Below are 15,206 nucleotides of genomic sequence, written 5' to 3'. Positions count from 1 at the left end.
ACACCCTCCTCTATCCCCGGTAACATTCTTCCCTGAGCGAAGTCTTCTAGGCGGAAAAAAATTAAAAGATACCTGCACCCGATTTTAGTTTATTGTGGTTTCCGTTACTAGTATTTACTGGTTGTTGTTTTTAATAATGGAAACTAACGCTGAAAAAAATATCCGACCTCGATGCATTGTCATCTTGTTCATCTGTCCAGAAACATATTTTAAATCTGGTGTCAGGAGACTTTTTCTTTAGCTGTGAGTTCACACTGACAGGGTGCACAGCTAGATTATGGTCTGATCTAATGATCTGCTGTATGAGTGAGTTCGATCCTCTGTTTTTTGATCACCTTTTGTGTTGTATCATGAGCAGGATGCTGTCCATATGGTTGGTTTTTGTGTGGACTGAAGTAAAGAAAGACTTTATTGAGAAACATCACGTCCTCTTTTCCTGTCTCCTCCCTGATCCTGGTTTTCTTCCCGATTAAAGAGATTTCTTCCTCTCTGCTGTCACCAGGTACCCTCTGATTTTGTTGGTTACACTCACCTCATCGTTTGTATAACGATGAGGTGAGTGTAACCAAACAATGTGTTTGTTTATTGTGTTTATGTTTTGTGCTCTGTCGGTGTGTTTAAGTAAGTAAATGTATTTGTGTAGCACATGTCGGGATACAACAGGTGTTACAAAGGTGCTTTACATCAAATCAAAACACGAAACAAAAAAACAAAAAAAGAAATGCAGGTAAATTACAAATAAACTAGAATGAAACGTCAGTTTAACCTCCTAGGACCTGGTTACCACATATGTGGACATCACATTTTGGGTTGTCTAGACCTAAATACAAAATTTTGCTCTACAAGGGCCTGATATCCACTTACGGGGACATTATACTGCCACTGTTCTATCAAAATTTAAAACGAATGTCCTCATATGTGGATCTCATTTTTCTCATAAACAAAAATCAGGTAAAAAAATAATAATAATAAATAAATCTGGTAATTCTTTGTTTTTACATTCATCAGGTCACAATCAGCCCAAATAGCAAAGAGAAATTAAAAATGCATGCAATGAAAGAGTTCGGGTCTTAGGGGGTTAAAGCAATGAGAATCACTGTTTAATTTTGTGTGGAAGGTTTTCTGGTAATGCTGCTAAAAACACATTGTAAACCTTTGTTTCAGAGATGGGTTTGGCGTGCTCTGTTTGGCTACACTTCCCGTTTCTGGATCTTTTGGAGAAAGTTAGAACCCTCTGTTCAGGTGTTTTTCAGAAAGCAGGTAAAACTGAGCTAGCTTCCTGTCGCTGGGATTCTGCTATAATGCTGCAGCTGTCGGCAGATGTTTGTGTCTTGCAGTGAACCATCTGAATGTCTGAGGACTAAAAATCATTTTTTATTTTTGACGCATCATGAAAACAATCAGAAACTTCCCGTGCTGCTGTGTCAGATTAAAAGTCTCCAGATAAACACTGGAACTCTCTTTTTTTTCTCTACATGAATCAGACACGTTGTCTCTGTTTTAGGCTCTAACCAACAGACTGCTGATTAGACAAGGGGAACTGCTGTCATCTTCAAGGACCAATCAGCAACAGCCATTTCTGTTGGAGCGTCTTTAGAAACCACTGCATCCCAGCTTGAGGAGAGAAACTCAGTCCCGTATTTCAGGATCTCCTGCCCTGCTGCTTGAGGTCGAGTCCTGTTTCGGAGTCAGGCACACTCACTGGTTCTCCTGGTTGGCAAATTGTCTGGCCTCCCAGAGCAGAGCTCCCTGGTTCTTATGTCGATTGACTCGAGTCGACTCCACAACCTGAAAACAGGCCAAGACGACAAGGAGTTAAGGAGACAAGGAGTAAAGGGGTTAAGGTTACAGGAGAAGCCCATACCTCGTTGTTGATCTCATCAACTGGCTGGATTCCTGCGTACTGTAAAGAAACAAACAAATAAAAAATAGACTCTGTTATTATTGTGCAGTTTTAAAACCTCAGTTCCAACAGTCAGGACGCTGGTTGAACTGCAAATAAAAACAGAATGCAATGATCTGCAAATCCCATAAACTCATATTTTATCCACAATAGAGCACAAAAACACAGTAAATACTCAAAATGAGACATTTTACTGTTTCATGACAAATCTGAGCTAATGTGGAATTTGGCAGCAGCGACTTGACCTAAAAGTTGCGACGGAGCAGCAAAAGTGTGTCAAAGTCCAGCAGTGCAAAAGAAAAGATCAAAGGGAGCTGGCAGCAGGTCGGTCACGTGATCAGGTGGAAAATGATCCTCTCAGAGAGGTGGAGCGTCTCAGAGGTTCACCAACCTGTTTCAGAATCACAGTCCTTGCTGTGAACATTTCATCAACTACACAACATGACATCATCAGCATATTCAGTGGATCTGAGCACAGGGATGAGGCTGTAAATCAGTATTGGATTTCTGTGATCTTCAGCTGTTCTCCTCAGCTCACAGACTGATGTTACGGAAGAGGAAACATGGACCTGTCCAGATGTGTTGCTGCCATCAGATTCAACACAAGCTCATATTTTTATTCAAACATTTACCATGGTTAAACATTTTATGTGTTTTCTGTGTTCTGTAGTAAATAATATATTAGTTTAATAGATTTACAGATTGTTGCATTCTGGCTTGTTTTACAGTTCACACAGACCCAGCTTTGTTGGACCTTGGTTTTTATTTTATTCACTTCCATTTTATTTGTGCAGCATCATTTCATTGACAACTTCTAAATGATCATCTTCATCATCTCCTGAAGCAGGAAGAGGCTGAAAAAACAGAAAGAGCAAAACTACTTACTGCACTCTCCTCCAGCTTCAGTTTGGCTCGATACTCCTCAAAGTCCTGCAGCAGAGTCTCCGTCAGACCTCGCACTGCTAGGGAGGGGGAGGAGGGAGAGGGAGAGGAGGAGGTCCAGGGCCGAGCCGTGATGAAGGAGACGGAGGGCAGACGGAGGGAGGGGCGAGGAGAAGACACGCTGGCTGGTTTCTCTGAAACACCGTGAAGGAAATCATGAATGACGTCATATGTGACATGCTGTGATGTCATCAGTGTTTGAACAGCAGCTGTTTCCTCCAATCATGTTTTTTTTTTAATTATTTAAATGGAAACAGAACTTTAACCAGGAAACACATTTAAGGTGGAGCTTTCCAGTTTTCAGTTATATTCAGTGGAATCATTTTAATGTGAAGCTGTGGTTGTTCCTCTAACGGCCAGCAGAGGGAGCAGTAAGTAAGTCTTCAAAGACTTCCATGTGTCTGTAACTACTAGCTGTCTGGTAGTGTGATATCCACTAACATGTGATCACATTTATGTGAATTCATTTATATTTAAGCTATTTTACTTTCAATGTAAGTGATATTTTCATTTGAAAATGCCCTAAATTAACTAGTTTTAACTATAGACCTGCTTGCAAGACACATATATAGCTGTCTACAGGTGCTGCCACATGGTACCTGTAACACTAGCTTCACCGTGTTTGTGCAGTTGGAGATTTTGGAGCATTTTTAATGACATCATCTGACCAATTGTATGGCTGCTGAGAGGTTACTGTACCAACACACAGTCCAACAGGTCTAAGCTCCAGTTTGGGTGTGCAGTGAGATTTGAGGATTATAATTGGATGTTACTGAGCACTGGTTAGCAGATATCTGTGTCTGTGTGATACACCTGTACAGTCTGAGGATGCACACTGATGATGATCATGCAGCGAAACTGTTAAAACCAGGGGTTCATAAACCAATGAGTAACATCACAGAGGTTGGGTCCATCTTTTATCTACAGTCTGCTCATCATGTCTGCTGTGAGGCAGGGTTTCTTAAGATTGCGCTGCTGCAATGTTTCCCAGCGTGGATTCTCTGGATAACAGAATGTGCTGATTGGTCGTCTGCTCTGATGAGCGAGTGTGTCTGGCTTTGGAGCAGCTGTTACTGATTGACTGAAGTGGATTTCGGTGCTCCGCTGGACTTTGATCATTTCTTTCGTTGAGATACTCATTCTCTGATTTTTATGTAACAAGTTTACCTTCCTTCCTGCAGATCATTTTCACACTCCTTCAGTGGATTCCACAGACATTTAAACCTTCAGCAGCACTCTGTCTCTCTGCTCTGATCTCTGGGTCTTTTATTTTGAAGATTTCCCCCTCAGCATCACCTGTTGTTAGTCACTTAAGTCAGAACATCACAAACTGGGTGTTTATAAACAAAAAAAACCCTGTTAGTAAAAGTTGCTTGTGAAAATCTGATGACAGCAGCAGTATAGCGTTATTTTTGTGCCACTATTCTGAGCGCATGTAAAAAAAAAGTTGTTGCATTGCATTTTGTGGAGAAATTTATTTTGAGCAAAGAAAAACTAAATTTGAGTGAACAAAGAGAGACCAAAACAGGCAATCAGAAGTTTTTGCATCCAAGTCTGTGATTGGAAAGAGTCTACAGAAAGAGTTGAACGCACAGGGAGCAGAGATGTTCAGAGTGCAAGCGACACACTGCGAACAGGTCCGCAGAGATCTGAGCAAGAGCAAATGCAAAAACTGAGCAAGAGGAGCTGTTACTGTGTGTTTCTATGGATAACAGCAAACACTGAAATACATTTTTTGCACGCAGCAATGAATTTTGTTCGCTCAAAATGTAGCTTTTCTTTGCTCAAAATAAATTTCTCCTCAAAATACAACACTTGTAAAGAAAATGTTTACATGCGCTCGTATTTTTTTTACATGCACTCAGAATAGTGGCCTGATAGAGGAACTGCAGACTGAAACAAACCCTGAAAACTACAAACTAATGACAGTGATGAGCTGGAGGAAACTGTATAACATCCTGCTTGTCCTGAGTATGGATACATGTGAGCCTCACAGCTTTTCTTTGTGTTTTGTTTTTTTACCACTTCATTTGTTGTCTTTGCTCTGTTTGAATAAAGCTTTAAATCGTTTTTTTTAATGAACATCTGAGAACAGCTAAGCGCAAATATGGTTATAGGTTACTGTTTGGCTTTGTGGACATTTCCACATATTTGACTTTTAAACCTGCTGATTAATTTAAGCTAACAGTGATGAGATGTGTTTAACCTTCAGTCAGTCACTGTGACTGCTGCTCCACACATCGTCCCGAAACATAATCATTTAATGCAACAGAGCAGGGTTACTGTGAAACAGCATATTTCAACCCAAACCATCTTTTCCTAAACCTAACCGAGCGCATTTTAGAGCCTTGAGCTGAACGTGAAGCACAGCAGGGGTCAATGTGGGCCTCCTAGGAGGTTTTACTGCTGCACCTGATGCATCACTCAGACACCATTGGACCAACAACAGTGTTACATGGGTTTAATAAGGCCGGAGAAGGTTAGAGTCTGACCATACATGGCCACCATCTCATGTCAGAGTTTTAATGATGTCATAGTGTGATGAGTTTTTCCTTCAGACCGAGTCCTGGTGTGGACTCTGAGGAGGAACCGGGTTTGAGTCCAGGCCTGTTGGGGGGTGCCTTTGTTCAGACTCATAAACACCTCTGAAACACTGAGTCAGCAAATTCTCCCATGAGCCACTCTGATGTGATTGGGTAGGTTCAGTCCTCTTTCTAATATTTGGTGAACATTGGGCCTTGGAGAGGTGTGTTAGTGTCACCGCTGGACAATAAACTCACAAACCAAAGTGCTGGCTCTGTTTAAGGCAGCAGGCAATCCCCCTGAGAGGAAACACTCTTTCAATCGTGGTTTGGTGTGGGTCGAGTTAACATGGACTCTTTCAGGGCCCAAAGCTTCTCTTCCATCTTCTAAACCTAGCTAACATACCATTGGTTGTTTTGACAGTGAATGACAGGCGGAAGATATGTGGTTGGTTACAAACAGGTGAAAATAGTTTTCCTTCAAAGATTACTGAGTAACAGCTAAGCCCTGTTCCTGCCGGAGTGGTGAACTTTGACCTGAAAACAGCCTCAAGAATCATATTTGGCCCTAAGCTGAAATTTATGTGGAGTCTTTCCTGAGATATCGAAGGACTAAAATCTAATGAGGTCTGGAAACATCAAAAAACTATTAGACATGATTGGACTGTCAGAACAAACTGACATTGAGAGTTATGGGGCACTTTGAGTTTGCTGTGATCGGGTCAACAGTACGTACCTGTTTTTATCGGCGGGTAGAACTGACTGACGGCCTTCTGGGTCGCTTGTTCCACCAGAGGAGCTGGAGAGAACAGCTGCTGTTTGGCTTCCTCCCTGGACTCCCTCAGCTCCTGCTCCCTTCTCAGAGCCTCCTCAATTTCCTTCTCAATGAAGTCTGGGGCTCCTTTTCCTCTACACTGCAGGCCAGTGGACTTCAGGCTCTCCCTCCAGGACTGAAGGGCTGTTTCGCTTTGAGGTGTCAATGCTGGGGAGGCAGTAGAGGAAAAGGAAAACACTTGATCCTGGTCAAGACGTCTTCTGTCCTGGACCCCAGAGTCTATCTCGATCAAGGAAGAGGGAACCGGGCTCATCTGTTTTCGTTCTTCAGGGTGTCGATGAGGACAGCAAGGAGATGGAAAGACTTCACTTGTTTCAGACTCAGGCTGGCTGCTCTCCTCTGTCCACCTGTCCTTGTTTCGTGGCTCCGACTGACTTCTAGTCTCTTCGATATTCTGAGAAGGATCAAGCTTATTCTGGTTCTCATTTTTGACCTCTCCCTGGACGCTGAAGCTCACTCGAGTCTTCTCTTTCATTTTGATCAGTGCTGGTCGTGGTTGTAAGCGTTTGGTTTTGATCTCAACCATCTGTCCCCAACTGTCACTAAGCTTCAGGCCTCGAGAGCGGCGCAGGTTCTCCTCACGTTCCTGGATTAACCGAATCTCCCGTTCAATTGGGGTCTCACAAGCACTAGTGGACTTGATGGGTCTGTTCAGCTGCTGTACGTTATCGTTGAACACCCCATCATCGCTGACGTAGCCACCACCCACCTCCCCTGATAGCTCCTCCAGTCCAGAGTCCAGGTCATCAAACACGCTGCTTTGCCTGCTCAAACATTCTTCAGTCTGGAACACCGTCACCTTCTTCTGTCGATATGCTTCGTCTTCTTCAGGTGCTTTAAACTGTGCTGCGTTGTTACTTGTCTCCACCTTCTTTGGTGTGGTTACATCAAGATCTGGCCACAAATATGACTTCAGGTGTGTTCTTGGGGATTTCAGAGGACTGGACGGAGCCTTCAGCCGGTCCTGCTCCAACTTCAGAAACTGTTGTCGGACTGTGTTGAAGTTGATCTGCTCCTTGTCGATGGTTCCAGACTCAGCAGGACGAGGGGGTTCTGGTCTGGAACTGACTGGCTTGTAGCTTAAACTGAAACCTTCTATCAGTTTGTTTGTAGACTGGCTCAGGTCCTCCTGGGAGCTCAGCTGGTCCTGAAACCCAGCACTCTTCTTTGGAGCTTGGGTACGAATGATCTCTTTGCGAAGCTCCTTCTCCTCTTCCTCACCAACCACTCTGATTCCATTGTTTGCATCAACCTTGTACTGCAGGTCTACGTTGCTCTCTGAGAATAGACTCTCGGGCTTCTTGCTGCTTGTGTAGGTCTGTAGTTTGAAGCCCTTCTCTTGTTTCAGGGTGGCCAGCATAGCCTGGCGCTGGGGTGAGACCATCCAAGCTTCATTATGCTCAGCCTTGGGGCTTGCTGGATCTTCCACAAAGGAGTAAAACCCACAATGAGAGCCTGAGCTGCTGCCAGGACTGCTGGGACTGCTGGGTTGCCACTCGTCACTGGAGTTTCCCCCATCAGGTGACACAGCAATCTGCCGGGCCTGAACCACAACATCCTGAGACTCGTCGCCCTGCTGGGAGGAGACGACTACGCAAGGCTGACTGTGTGAAACTGAGATGCTCCTAAAGGCGGTGTCCAGGTCATTTGGACCTGGGGCTGGTACAGCAATGGTGCGTAGGTCTGATGGTTGGAGCGTGGGGGACAGAGGCTTTAAAACCCAATTCTTTGGAGTGCTGTCCATGGCTGCAGGTGGTGTGGCAGAGCCAGCGGGTGACAGAGGTTCTGACAGATGGTGATGAACAGAACTCGACTGAGAAGATGGAAAAGTCAAAACATCCTGATGGTTGCCCGCCGAAAGTCTCTGAAACAACAGGGAGGAAAGAATGGTTACTGTGGCAACCACAGAGGACAGCAATAGGGATAGAACAGTTTCTCTAGTAACAGGAATCAATATGGAAGGCTGATTCGTTGCATTGGAAACATCCAGTTCAACTCAGTTTTATCTATATAGTGCCAAAGCACAACAATGGTTTCCTCAGTGCACTTTATGTTGTAAAGTACAGACCCTGCACTGAACATAAGGGTTGAAAAGACTCAGATCCATCCAAACATGGAGCCGGAAGCTGAGACAGGAGGTCACAGCAGACCGGTTATCATTGGGCAGGTGGGTGGAGCTGCTGTGACCACTTAAAGAAGTTTATCAAATCCATAAACCTCAGAGCAAACCCTGAGCTTTGGGGCCACAGGGACTCATTGACCTCATCATTAGGAATGTGTTTTATATGAACGTTGTCACTAAACACGAGACACAGACAGGAAATGAGGAGAAGCAGAACCGATCCACTAATCGCTTCCTGTACTTTTCTCTGTACATTCACTAAGTGTGCCGGATTTATCCAGCTGGGGGGCTGGTTCAGGGCCCCGGGGCACATGTTTGACTGTAGCATGTCTGACCTGAACTGAAATCAGCAGCTGAGTTTTTATGGAGGAAATTTAACTGAATCCAAGGAATGATGGATCAATGATAACGTTTACAGCGACTCTCGTAAAAGACAGACTGAAATCATGTGACCGTTTACGGGAAGGCAGCTCGTCTGTGGTCATGAACTCTAATAATTAATCCACCATAAAACAGATAAAGTTCAGAGCTGCTCGGATAAAGGTGGAGGTCAGAGGGTTATAAACCTGCAGCAGTTCAAAGTTCAAAAGCTGACAAAGTTGTAAAAAGGCCTGTTAGCACGGAGAACTGCGGCTCAGAGCCGTCACCAATCAGCTGAGCGTGCCAGGGTTACAGATACACACACACCTGAGTGCAGGACATCAGGTCAGGTGTGCTCCTCACCTGTCTGTGTCTTTGAGCTGAGTCGGGACTCAGACTATAATCTTTAGTCCGTGCAGGCTGGAAATGCTTTGAGGTGCTCAGAGACAACATTTCTTCTTATTCTTTGTCATTCCAGCGTTTCCTGCTGTCAGGGACTCTTTATGCTACCTCACACCTGAGCGCCCCTGAAAGAGCTTCAGAAATCACTTCAGCACTCAGTAGCTGCTCTGATACCCCTGTGGGCAGTTATGTGGGCATCTGCGAACTTTTACTCCGTCACGCCACAGGAACAGACCGGCCTTTCAGAGGGCCTCTTCTGGTCCCTGGGCCTGTTATTTTATTCCCTGGTATAGAGTCTTCTTTCACCTGTTTGTGCAGAAATTCACCAGCCAAACACGAGCCCCAGATGACACTCGACTGATTCCTGGAGTGTTCCAGATAGCGGCGGCCTCAGAGCACCCTCCTGTCTGAACATGCCTGATAAGCAGCTCCTCCTGCAGACAAGCCGCTGCTGTCACCTGATAACATGTCCAACTGTTTGGAGACCACCCAGAGACCCAGAAACTGATCCTCGGGGGGCAGGGCTGTAAAACTTTGTGTTTCGGGTGCTTTCAAGAAGTAACCAAGTCCTGGTCATGTGACAATCAATAACTAATAATAAGGCAGCAAGGTGTGAAGGAGTATACTCTCCTACGCACCTTGGATTCAGAAAAATGGCACTCCCAGTCTCATCACTAGTCAATGATTATAAATATCATTAATTAAAGATGTTATTGATTACAGTTGTTACTGATTAAAGGTCTGATTGATCATGTAAAGGTAGATCTGAGCTGATTTCTTACCTCTGATCAGTTTTCTGCCTGCTGCACAGCCTGAAGAACAACTGACTGATGTGCCAAAGGTCACTGAATGCCCACTCACAGGCCCCGCCCCTAAAGCAATGCCCCGCCCCCAGAGACCAGTCTTTAATGATATTCCTAACAGGCAGTAGCAGCCTGTGAGTGTTTTATGGTAAGACGCAGAGACGCTGAAGGACAGGAGAGTGGCCTCAGCCCGTGATCCACGCTGGATCATCAAACTGAAGGCTTCACTCCTGCTCGTAAGAGCACTCCCTGCTGCCCCCCTCAGCTGAACTGCAGCTTCTGTAACACAACAGGAAGTAATGCAATCACACCACTCTGACCTCTGACCCTGGGGACAGAAAGTGCGTGTCTCACCTTCGTCTCCTGGTCCAGACTGTGACACAGAACCTGCCAGGGAGGCGTGTACCTGAACATCCTGCCGGTCTGAACTGGATCTGACCAGTTCTGGTTTTGGATGATGATGTTAGTCAGACTCACCTGGTCAGCAGGAACCAATCACCACAAGCCCTGAAGCAACAGTGATATAAATAGGAAGTTACTAAGGAACTGTACCTTTTCAAAATAAAGCGATCAGAAAATTATGGATTTGTTTATGTTCTTAATTGCAAAAATATAAAAATATAAGAAACAGATTTGTCAGACAGATCATCCATTTTGTTTTGTGGTGATAAATCTGTAGATGTTGCTGTACCAACTGCTTAGATACCAGGTTATTTTATATAGTTTTAATTATAATTGGCCTATATGATTTTTGTTCTTGTCCATAAGCGTATGACTACATGTCCAGTCTAATCGGTCTAATTATGGCTGATTTTATTCTTTTCTTTGTTCAGACTGTTCTGAATAATCATTCATATATTTGCTGTAATGTGTGGGGGTCTTTGCCTTTTGATGACATCACCCTGCAGGTGTTACACAGCTTCCCTCAGGTGTTGATTGATTTAAACCTTGGGATGGTTTGTAATCCTGATGCTTACTGGAGTTTTATTTTTTGAAATGTAAAAAATGTTTCTCAAATTTTACTAATACCAATATTTTTAACTTATAAAGGCACCTTATGAAAGTGAGAGCAGTGTTTCATGACTCATGAGATTAATCATCATCAATTTCACTGTAATTTTTCTTTTCCACAATAATTAGTTAACACAATAAAACACACCTTTCAGCGTTTCATGTATTTTTAAACTGGGTTTGTTGAGACCTGGAATGTCTTTAAGGCACTTTGGATCACCACCTGTAGTTTAAATGTGCTATAGGCTGTAAATAAAATAAATGTGAAGGTTCAGCTGTTTATCATAGTGCATGTTTGAAGTATATCTTCTCATTTCCAAAAATGAGAAATGTGAATGGGAGGCAGAGGACAGGACTAAAGATGCACCTGTGTGGCACACCTGTGCTCAGGATTAGGGTTAATAAGGTGTGGCCTCCCATCCTGGCATTCTGGGCCTATCTATGATCCATGTGCTCAGTAAAGAGTTCAAGCGGTCACTTCATTAACCAGTTTGTTGGGCAATATGGTGCTGAACACAGAGCTCAAATCAACAAACAGCATCCATACAGGTGTGCTGATGAAGGTGTGTAAGGACTGCGTCTTGTCTCTCACAGATGTTTTGTAGACCAGCTGGACAAAAGTTGTTTGGACAGGTGACAGCTGGTGAGCTGGCACAATGATGGCTGACTTGAGGTTTTCAAACCAGACATAACAGCAAAAACAACAGCAGCAGCTTGAAGACAGCTGGACGCAATCAGTCATGTGATCAGCTGGGCAGTCAATAAGAAGCTGCAGTATTTATCAGATGTTAAAATCCGTTTTCATTACTAAGACACACAGAGATTAACTCAGAACTGAAAAACATGTTTCTGTTCTTTCTTCTTGACAGGAAATTGTAAACATACGAGTGATATCATGAGTAAATATCATTTGTTTGTTTTCTGTTTGTGTAAACAGCTTTAAGCAGTCATATTGTCTGACTGCCAGAGGAGGGCGGGCTAATACTATTTACATTTCACAACATCATCAAACCCGCTAATAAATTAAACCCGTCATCAGTCACATGATTAGAGATTGGACACACAGGTAGATGATGTCATCATGATGTCACACAAGTAAGAATAAAGAGAGGAAAACAGAATGTGGACTCACCCTGCAGTCGCCGACAGACAACTGATCCACGCCAACTCTGTGTGTGAGAGTGTGTGTGTGTGTGTGTGTGTGTGTGTGCTGGTCTCTATGGCTCTGTGAGGACATGCCGCCTGGTCCTTACTTCATGTCAGACCTTCAGACGACTGAGTTCAGGATCAGGCTTAGGTTTAGGTTTGGGCTCAGGTTCCAGGTGGTTTATTCTTCAAGTCTGTTTAATATTCAGAGTTTGGAGGTTTTTCAGTCATTCGATTTTAACATCAGGAGCTTCTGAATAAATTCTGTTCAGATCAAAAAGTTTGAAAATAAAAAGCAGCTTGTGTTGTTTTTACTGTGAATCAGATGTGTAACAGGAGCTCTAAAGATGTGTTCAGCTGCGATTCCCAGACAAAAGCTGACTTTTGAAAATAACTTTTAAAATAAATTCGACATCAACCCTCTGGTGGGTCAAACTGATACTGCACTGTGGGAGTCAGAAGGGTAAGGTCATCAAAATGTTAACCACTGGATTTAAGATATATTTCTAAAATTTCTAAATTAGCTGCTTCCTTCCTCCTTCAATCAGATAAAAAATAATAGCAGATTTGAGAGTTTGAGGAAAGTTTCTAAGAGCAAGTGTGCAAACAAGGAGCCAACAAAGCTCCAAGCAGCAGAAACAGACGTAGATGAGATAAGGAGCTTCTACTGTCATAATTCATCCACATCAGTCGCACTTCAAGATGCAGCTGGTATCAGAACAAGTCAATGTTTGTTTGTTTTAAATTATTATTCTGAAGATAAATCGGCCTCTTTATAAAATGGAGGGACCCAACTGTCATATCTACAGGTCTGCCGCCTCTCTCCACAGAAAGACACAGTAACAGTAGTCACAACAACACAAACAGGCAAAGCTTAGTCATTCATGTACTTATGTGCTAGATGGTGAGTTTTCAATAACCTAGATGGCGAGGTTATTGAAACCTCGCCATCTAGACTCTCACAGAGAAGATCAGCTGATGAATTTCACAGATTTCCTGAACTTTTTATTTTATCTGTTCAAGTTTGTTGGATATTCTTTATTTAACCAGTTCTTAGCCATTGCTTCCTCACTTGCAGGTTGTATTTTTAAGAAGTATTGATCTTGTTTTTTGAGTTCATTCGAGTGGCGATATAAAAAAGACTAAAATCAGGTTAACCTGTGGGCTGATTATTGAAATCATCAGTGTTGCCAAGAAGAACCCACAGGACAGTTCCAGAAAGCATGAAATTCGTCAGCAAACACATTCTCTAACAGTGACCAGACACAGGTATTTCATGCTGTTTTATTCTTACAGTAATTAAAAACCCGAAAGAGTCACGTTTGTTAACAAGGACCCCAAATGCAGACACACAGTAAGCCACAATAAACCAATCAGGATGCAAGAGTGGACGACAGTATAACAAGGCAACGAGGACACACAAATTGAGGGTATAAATTAGGGGTGGGGGAAAAAATCAATACTGTGTAGTATCGTGATATTTTGTTTGCTAATAATGTATCGATACAGGGACAGCAGAAATCGATATTTTGTTACAAAAAAGGTTTTTGTGCTCTGACTTCAGAGCATGTTGATCCTTTTTCTGAGCAAGAATCCTGACACTGTCCAAATGTGTTTAACTTTTTTTATGGCAGCAATAAACATGACAGTTTACTTATTTTAATTTAGGCATGTTTTATTTTAATTAAGTTTAAAACTTTTTTATTTAATGTAAAATTATATTTTGTTTTAATTTACTTTCAAATTCTTCAGTTGCTGAATGGGCTGCATAGTTTTCATAAATTGCATAGTTCAGAATAGCTATAATTGTACCAGATAGTTGCGTTCAGTTAAGTTGGACTAGACTGTAATACAAACCGTTCAGTTTGTCAACAATACAACTGACTGAAATGAAAGACTGAGTGTGAGACTTTGATATTAGATAAAATGAATATTGATAAAGTTTACCTTTATGTACAGAATCTGAATATCGCAAAAAAAATGTAAAAATTGCAATAATATCGTATCGTGCGTTAAGTATTGTGATAATATCGTATCGTGGGATGTATGGTGATTCCCACCTCTAGTATAAATGCAGGCAGAGGTATTCAGGGAAAGTAAAACTGAATACTAGATACATGTGAGGTTATGGTTAAATCAGCTGTAGAGAAATATTAGCCTTATCCTCCCTCGGGGATTACTGACTGCACAGTTCAAAGAATAAAGTTTTAATTGTGCAGGAACTGTATTTGTGTGTTTGCATTCACATGGACCAGTTTAAAACGGTCCTGGCAACGCAGTGTGTCCCAGGACCTCACTCAGCCACAAAAACCAACGTGTGTGTGTTTCAGTGTTGCTGAGCAGCAGAATTTATCAGGAATGCTGCTGACCAACAGAAACACACACACACAGTGAACACATGGAATTTGGAGTTATTTTACTTTGTTTTTTGTGAGTTTTTTTGGTTTTAAATCTTTCCTTAAAGTCAAGTTTGTAGTTGACATTTTATCTGAAAATTAGTGTTTAATCAGTTAGTTTAAGCGGTTCATCACAATAACAATAAAATACCAATTCAGACACTTGGGCTGCCACACACGTTCGACTAAATACAGTGAAACTGCAGAGACTGTAGGTCCATAAAGTCTGACCCCATCCTGCACATTCTTAAAGTGCATCTTTAAAAAACTAATTTCTGTTATTTGGCCTCAAATAACAGAAACCCAGAGTCACAGTTGCTGCTATATATTGTCTCTGATATTTGTGTGTGTGTGTGTGTGTGCAGCCCGCATGAACAGGGTCAAACTTCACTTGTGAACTAATCAGGGAATAACGGGGTGAAAACACAACCTGCTTCACTGTCAGCAGGTACTGTCTCCTGCAGTGGGCGACACTGAGCCTCATTCTGCAGGTTACTAAGACAACAGCAGGAGGCTGCAGAGCATGCAGACGCTGCTGAGTGAAATAAATCCCTCCGTTCTCCATCTGAGCTTGTTTTTATCTTCCTCAGAGTCTCAAACACAGCACTCTGCTGGAAAACCTCCGTGAAGTCACAGACCCACCAAGACAAACCCTCGATCTTCCACTCAGCTCCAGAAATGCTCAAAAGATCAAATAAAAACAGAAAAAGCAGCAACGTGTCAATCACTGTTCAACCCTGCCCTAATCCTTCCTGCTTCCTGCT

General features: G+C 42.8%; 1 protein-coding gene and 1 long non-coding RNA gene across 4 annotated transcripts; one reads left to right on the top strand and one right to left on the bottom strand.

Annotated features, from left to right (window-relative positions):
* The first annotated feature begins 49 nt into the window (after positions 1–49).
* Positions 50–2,121, top strand: LOC146361864 (uncharacterized). The gene is made up of 2 exons (XR_014799507.1): positions 50–502; positions 1,165–2,121. It is a non-coding gene; the product is annotated as an uncharacterized LOC146361864 (long non-coding RNA).
* misp (mitotic spindle positioning) lies at positions 1,079–13,701 on the bottom strand. Of its 3 annotated transcripts, XM_084922445.1 has the most exons (6): positions 10,244–10,316; positions 9,869–10,168; positions 6,104–8,066; positions 2,789–2,979; positions 1,865–1,903; positions 1,079–1,788 (listed from the first exon to the last, which is right to left on the bottom strand). In XM_084922445.1, exons 3-6 carry the CDS (start codon positions 7,944–7,946, stop codon positions 1,699–1,701), a joined length of 2,163 nt encoding a protein of 720 aa, XP_084778571.1. In that variant the 5' UTR covers positions 7,947–8,066; positions 9,869–10,168; positions 10,244–10,316; the 3' UTR covers positions 1,079–1,698. The 3 variants fall into 3 exon arrangements, with proteins under 3 accessions (XP_084778571.1, XP_084778569.1, XP_084778570.1); XM_084922443.1 differs by lacking the exon at positions 9,869–10,168 and having other exon boundaries at positions 10,244–13,701; XM_084922444.1 differs by lacking the exon at positions 10,244–10,316 and having other exon boundaries at positions 9,869–10,223.
* Between the last annotated feature and the right edge of the window lie 1,505 nt (positions 13,702–15,206).

Source organism: Perissodus microlepis, chromosome 23 (genome assembly GCF_051167445.1).
Source record: "Perissodus microlepis isolate ML-2025 ecotype Zambia chromosome 23, ASM5116744v1, whole genome shotgun sequence".
In the NCBI taxonomy this organism is placed as follows: Eukaryota; Metazoa; Chordata; class Actinopteri; order Cichliformes; family Cichlidae; genus Perissodus; species Perissodus microlepis.
The sequence above is the reverse complement of the archived record's forward strand: the minus strand, read 5'-3'. Positions and strand labels throughout refer to the sequence as shown.